Genomic DNA, 6,000 nt, shown 5'->3' on the forward strand with positions numbered 1-6,000 from the left:
TAAAATATCTACTCTCCTAATCGGATCATAAGATGGTCGACGTTTAATGTGACCAAACCATCTAAGACGATTTTCTCTAATTTTGTCTCTCACAGGGGCTACACCAACCCTATCACGAATATGTTCATTTTGCATTTTGTTTCTAAGTGTAAAGCCACTCATCCACCTAATCATTCTCATCTCGGCAACACTTAACTTATTATTATGCTTCTCTTTTAAAGGCCAACATTCGACGCCATAGAGCATTGCAGGTCTCACCACCATCTTATAAAATTTTCCTTTCAGTCTAAGCGGTACTTTTCTATCACACAAAAGGCCCGAAGCATTCCTCCACTTCAACCAACCAACTTGAATTCTAATCTATATCACCGCTTTGGACAACGGACCCAAGATATCTAAATCGTTCACACCTTTTAATAATTTGATCACCCAAAGTCACACTTCTGTCACTAGAGCTATTACTACTAAAATTACATTCCATGTATTCAGTTTTAATTCTACTTAAATGAAGGCCTTTAGACTCCAATGTAGACCTCCATAATTCAAGTTTTTCCTGGGCGTTCTCTCTTGTTCTATCCACGAGAAGGATGTAATCAGCAAAAAGCATTAAAATCAAAATATAAACAAAACAAAATAAAAATAAAAATAAAAGAAATCTCAAAGAGGGCTTTATCTTTTTTTCCTTTCATAAATTTGTATTATCTCTATTATCAGGACATTAAAAAAACACATTACAAAATCCTTTATAAAAGTAAATCATGAATGTTGTAACGAGTGCCTTTATAGATACTCAAAACTATTTCTAACAAAAAGGAACCCTTTGATGATCCATCTCAGTATTATCATAGGCTTGTCAAAAAGTTGATATACCCGATTGTTATATCATTGTAGCAATTATGATCAAATACATGTAAACTCCGAAACATAAGTACTATAAAACTTATATTCATTCTAAAGTATATCAAACGATCTCTAGGGAAAGGATTACCGTACCTTCAAACAAAGCACTTCGATGTGAAAATATTCTCAGATGTTGATCAAGCTAACTTAAATGAAGACAATAAGTTAAATTTTAGAATTCATTTTAATGGAGGTAATTTAATCACCTAGAAAAACAAGAAACAAAATGTTATGGTTAGATCTAGTGCTAAGGATGCACACTAAGCTATGACCTCTTCTCCGATTGAAATGATGTTAGTGAAGTCTTAAAAGAAGTTTTATTTTCTAGTTCCTTAAGGCTTGTTTGGGATCACTTTTATTTTTTTTTTTTTTTCGCTTTTACTTAAAAACCATGTTTGTTTAATTCATTTTTAGCATGAATTTTTTCTTTTGTTATTTTAAAAAATTAACTAATTTGTTATTAAAAATGCTCAAAACACGTAGAAGTTATTTTTAATGGCTTTAAAAATAACAAATCATGTTATAACATACCAAACATATTTCATTTTAAATAAAAAAATAAATAAAATAAAACAAAAACAAACAATAAAAAATAAAGATTATAAGTGATCCCAAACAACCTCTCAATTCATGATTGTATGAAAATTGTGTTACAATATACATTGCTGGTAGCTACAAGTTTTAGGAAAAAAAAAAAACCAAACATATTAAAGCTATTTGTCATTTCATTTAATATGTTTTACTTTCTAAGAACATTAACATCCCCCATCTCTCCAACACAAAAAAATAGCGGATATTTTTGCAAAAGCCCCGAGTCCTCTAAGCTTATCTCGATTATATAACAATTTGGAGCTAACTAATATATATATACTCTAGCTTGAGAAAGGATTTGGTGTATGGTGTAAAGGTTGAACTCATTCAATAAAGGTCCTCTTTAGTGAATAAAATAGACAACAAAAAGCCTTTCCCCTTCAACAGAAATCAAACCAAAAGGACAGATTCAATTTTAGAGTTAGGTTTTCATATAGCAAATTAAGGAACTGAAATCAGGGAGATGTAACTCACAACTTTTTGATCATCTCCCCCACTGCAGATATAATCATCATTAGGTGCAACGGCAATCTGTATTACAGCACAAAAAGCCTTTGAAATCAAAAAAATGCCTCGAGATTCACAGAATTTCATGAACCGTTGAGATAACAGACTGAGATATTCGTGGAAGATGGACTTACAGTATTAACACATCTAGAATGGCTGGCCAAATGTCTGACGCATGGTTTACCAAGATTAACATCCCACATTGCAACGCTGGATATTTTGCAATAATTTTATTAGCTTGTACCAAAAAGCAGAATGTGAGGAAAAAAAAAGGAAAATTTACATACATACCACACAACTCTTATGTATTTACATATCTAAAACCAAAAGTTTTTAAATTATGCCATCTTATTTATGTATGAAAAGTTGTATTTCACTTTTTTTTTTTAAGCTAAAGTAGTAGTATTTTTTATGTGATATGAAAGATCTTGGAGGTATAAATGAAAAAAGTAAAGTGATGCCTTAGAAATTTAAAAATATAAGAATTGGGTGGAATATATGTAAATACCCAGAGAGTAAAAAAATAAGGATCAACTCACCTTCCATCCCCACTGGCAGTGATCAAAACCGACTCCCTTTGAAGCCATCGAGCATCATTTACGCCCTGATAGCCCTCATCGACATGGCTAGAAAAAGGCGAAAAAGAAAGAAAAAGGTTGACATTTATAGTGACATTTCTCTTTCAATGGAAAAACTGTCGCCGGCAAACTGTTTGTTGACCGCAGAGAAATATAGAAGGGCAGAGCAGCTAACACAATTTCCTTGCAGGTCAAGGACAACGCATATGGAGTAATAGAAAGCACATTAGCTCCATACCGCCAATCCCATGAAGGTAAAGCAACCAAACAAGTTGTAATTATAGTCGAAATGAAATATTCATCTTGCACCATTGCAAAAATAGGGGCCCAACCAAACTTACATATGACTAGGGTTCCTCAAAGGTGTTTAAGAATCGGATTTAACAAGAAGGAAGCTGTGAAATGGTGAGGGAGAGAGAATATGCAAGGTCAATGGAGTTTTAAGGAAGTAAAGGATATTTGACGGCTGTCCAGGCTGAAAACAGCAGGGAGAACAAAGAAGCGACGGATTTGAAAATGCACAACTGATGAGGAAGGTCCACCGCCTATTCTTGAATAAGCTACAGACACACCTCTCGAAAAAGAAAAATGATAAAACACTCCTTAGGACAAAAAAAATAGAGATCACAATCTCTAAATACATAAAGCAAAAGTCTCAAAATCAAGAAATAACATATTATAGTAAAACAAAAATTAAATCGGGATTAGTAATCAAAATATATTAAATATTAAATAGGGTCCACAAGGGGTGATTGTCCTCAGTAGACGGGAGAATTCCCGCTACCAATGCTCACAGGATGAGAAATCTCATTCCCACATCATACTGCCCGATCGGGAGCTTACGATTCATTTGCTTAACGAAACACTCTAGCGTCCCTCAAAAAAATAAAATATAATTCCCCCTCTGCAAAGAATCAGATGATCATTTTGACCCTAAAAAAAATAACTAGATATACAACCTCCTATTGACTTAAAAGCTCAACAATACAAAAACCAAATAAAATGTTCCAGACGAGAACTCACCCTGGAAGTTGACCGGTATGCTCAGCCGTAGGCATTTGCTTCCCATGGCTCAAACAATGTAGTGGTCGGATCAATCGCAGATCCCTAGCTGAAAAACCGTTCCCCGAAAAAGTGTCTCGTACACTTGTTGGCACGAGCCGTGTATCCCATACAAGTGTATTATTTGATGTGCTTGAGGCACTAAAGTATTTTCCACAGCTGCTAAATGAAACGGATGTAACCTAAAAATCAGGGGAAAAATATAGGTTATTTTTCCAGAAAAAAATAATATTTGAAAAAATTCCACATATAATGATGATTAAAACTAAATCTACTTATAGTGACCTCGTAACTCGATCCAACTGAAAGATAATTAATTGCATTACAAGTCCGGATGTCCAATAAACCAACAGTTCCATTAACAGCACCTATCATACTCGTGCATAAAAACCCCATCATTGTTAGCATATGGTTGCATAAATAATGACAATCCACACACACACACACACACACACATGCATACCACTCAATTCTTACGTATTTACATATCTAACACCTGTACTTCAAAATTTTTCATACCACATCAAAATATCATTCTTTTAACTTTGAAAATGTAAAATAAACACTGTCATGCATTGGTAAACTGGCATACGTGTAAAATTGAAGTTTAGGTGTTAGATATGTAAATACATAAGAATCGGGTGATATGAATGTAAATGTGCCAAGCCATACCTGTGATTATGGTGCTGCCTTGTGGATTTACTTTGAGAGAAGTAATAAACTGTGGATCAAATATTAGTTTGTCTTTTGGCCTATATACTTTAGCAGATCAAAGTGAAAATAACTTACAGAATCATTCGCGGTGAAGCACTGAAGGGATTGTGGAGATTCAATATCCCATAATTGCACAGCTGATGAACCACCGCAATCGAAATCGCTTCCACAAGCTAGAAGAGTTTCGTTACAAAATTCCGTTGTATTTATAGAAGAAAGATCATGATTTTTAACCCTGCCTTTGGAATGTTAAATTAGACATAGATATATACCTATACTTTAATTTTTACATTTATACCATCGAAATCTTTCATATCATTAATTAAAGCAAATATTAAGTAAAAGAACGAAATAAAATATGATATGACGAATGCATATGTGAAGTCACTTTATGTATAGGATGGATTGGTAAAATATGTAACGGTGCATGTAAAATGAAAACAAAAATGATTGCCAACAATTCTGAAGTGTTTTGAAAAAAAATTATGAAACGTGTAATTGAGTACACATTTAAATGATGACTCCTATAGACTAATATTTTAAATGAAATAAGTAGCAATAAAATTGATTTACTTGTTGTCTCTTTTTATTGCTTGTTGTCTTGTAATTAAAAAAATGTATTTTAAAAATATGAATTGTTGTAATTTAGAAATATTTTACTCACCGAATCATTTAACACATACATTTAATTACTAACATTTTTCCGGAAAACTTTTTTTAGAATAGATGAATCTTAAAGATCCTGTATAAAGATAGGGCTGTAAAAAGAGCTCATTGTTCGCGAACAACTTGTGTTCGGCTTGTTAAGTAGCTCGTGTTCGAATCGTTCGTTAAGTAAACGAGCCGAACAAGAACAACCTTTTCTTCGATCGTGTTCGACTCGTTTTAGCTTGAAATAAATTTTATATATATATATATATAAGTTTAAATCATAAAAGTTTATGTGATCATTTAGTTATGCGTCTTCTACTGCACAGAAGTGCAGGTTCGAATCCAACACCAACATCTATTTTTTAATTAATTTATATGAGCAAATTTCGAGTTGAACACGGGCCGACATGAGTAAAAATATGTAATTCGAGCTAAACATAAACATATTATTCACGAGCAATTTCAAACACGAGTCAATTTCGCACAAGCCGAACACGAGCCAAGCCTTAGCTCGCACGAGCTCGGCTTATTTACATTCCTACATACGCACATCGAGAAGCCCACGAAGACGGAAAATGTTTCAATTTTTTTTTCAATTATACAAGTTTAAAGTTGAACAAATGTTTGTAAATTAAAGTTGTGAAATAGAATGGCTATTTTATATTTTGAATGATTTTATTTAAGAAAAAATTGTTTTAAAATATTTTCTTTGTCCGGCTGTCCTTCCTATCTTGTTATTCCAAGCTCCTGAGTCAGATCATGACACTAATCATCCTACAATAACACATAGAAGAAAAAGTAACCCTACACCACTAATGATGAATCGAAAAACAAGGGAGAAAATATAGAAAGATCATTGTCTTATTTACTTTTCAGGTTAGAATAAAACTGAAGTAAAAGAACATTCAAGTCAGTACCATTTTTAAAAGAGGCATTGACACAAGGCTACTAGGGCTGAACTGGCCCACTGTTCAGCAAGGGGGTGTCAGTTCAGCAG

The 6,000-nt window shown here is 33.2% G+C and overlaps 1 protein-coding gene across 1 annotated transcript in view; it reads right to left on the minus strand.

The window, feature by feature from the left end:
- The window catches only part of LOC110029125, a 58,537-nt gene that overhangs the window by 2,171 nt on the left and 50,366 nt on the right, over positions 1–6,000 (minus strand). Inside the window, exons 13-19 of the mRNA XM_020731249.1 lie at positions 4,428–4,587; positions 4,311–4,359; positions 3,924–4,006; positions 3,600–3,820; positions 2,538–2,624; positions 2,133–2,208; positions 1,966–2,022 (exon numbers count right to left, since the gene is read on the minus strand). Of these exons, the coding sequence (XP_020586908.1) occupies positions 1,966–2,022; positions 2,133–2,208; positions 2,538–2,624; positions 3,600–3,820; positions 3,924–4,006; positions 4,311–4,359; positions 4,428–4,587 (733 nt within the window). The remainder of the gene's footprint in view (positions 1–1,965; positions 2,023–2,132; positions 2,209–2,537; positions 2,625–3,599; positions 3,821–3,923; positions 4,007–4,310; positions 4,360–4,427; positions 4,588–6,000) is intronic.

The sequence above is a fragment of the Phalaenopsis equestris genome, unplaced genomic scaffold (assembly GCF_001263595.1).
Source record: "Phalaenopsis equestris unplaced genomic scaffold, ASM126359v1 Scaffold000552, whole genome shotgun sequence".
Taxonomy (NCBI): domain Eukaryota; kingdom Viridiplantae; phylum Streptophyta; class Magnoliopsida; order Asparagales; family Orchidaceae; genus Phalaenopsis; species Phalaenopsis equestris.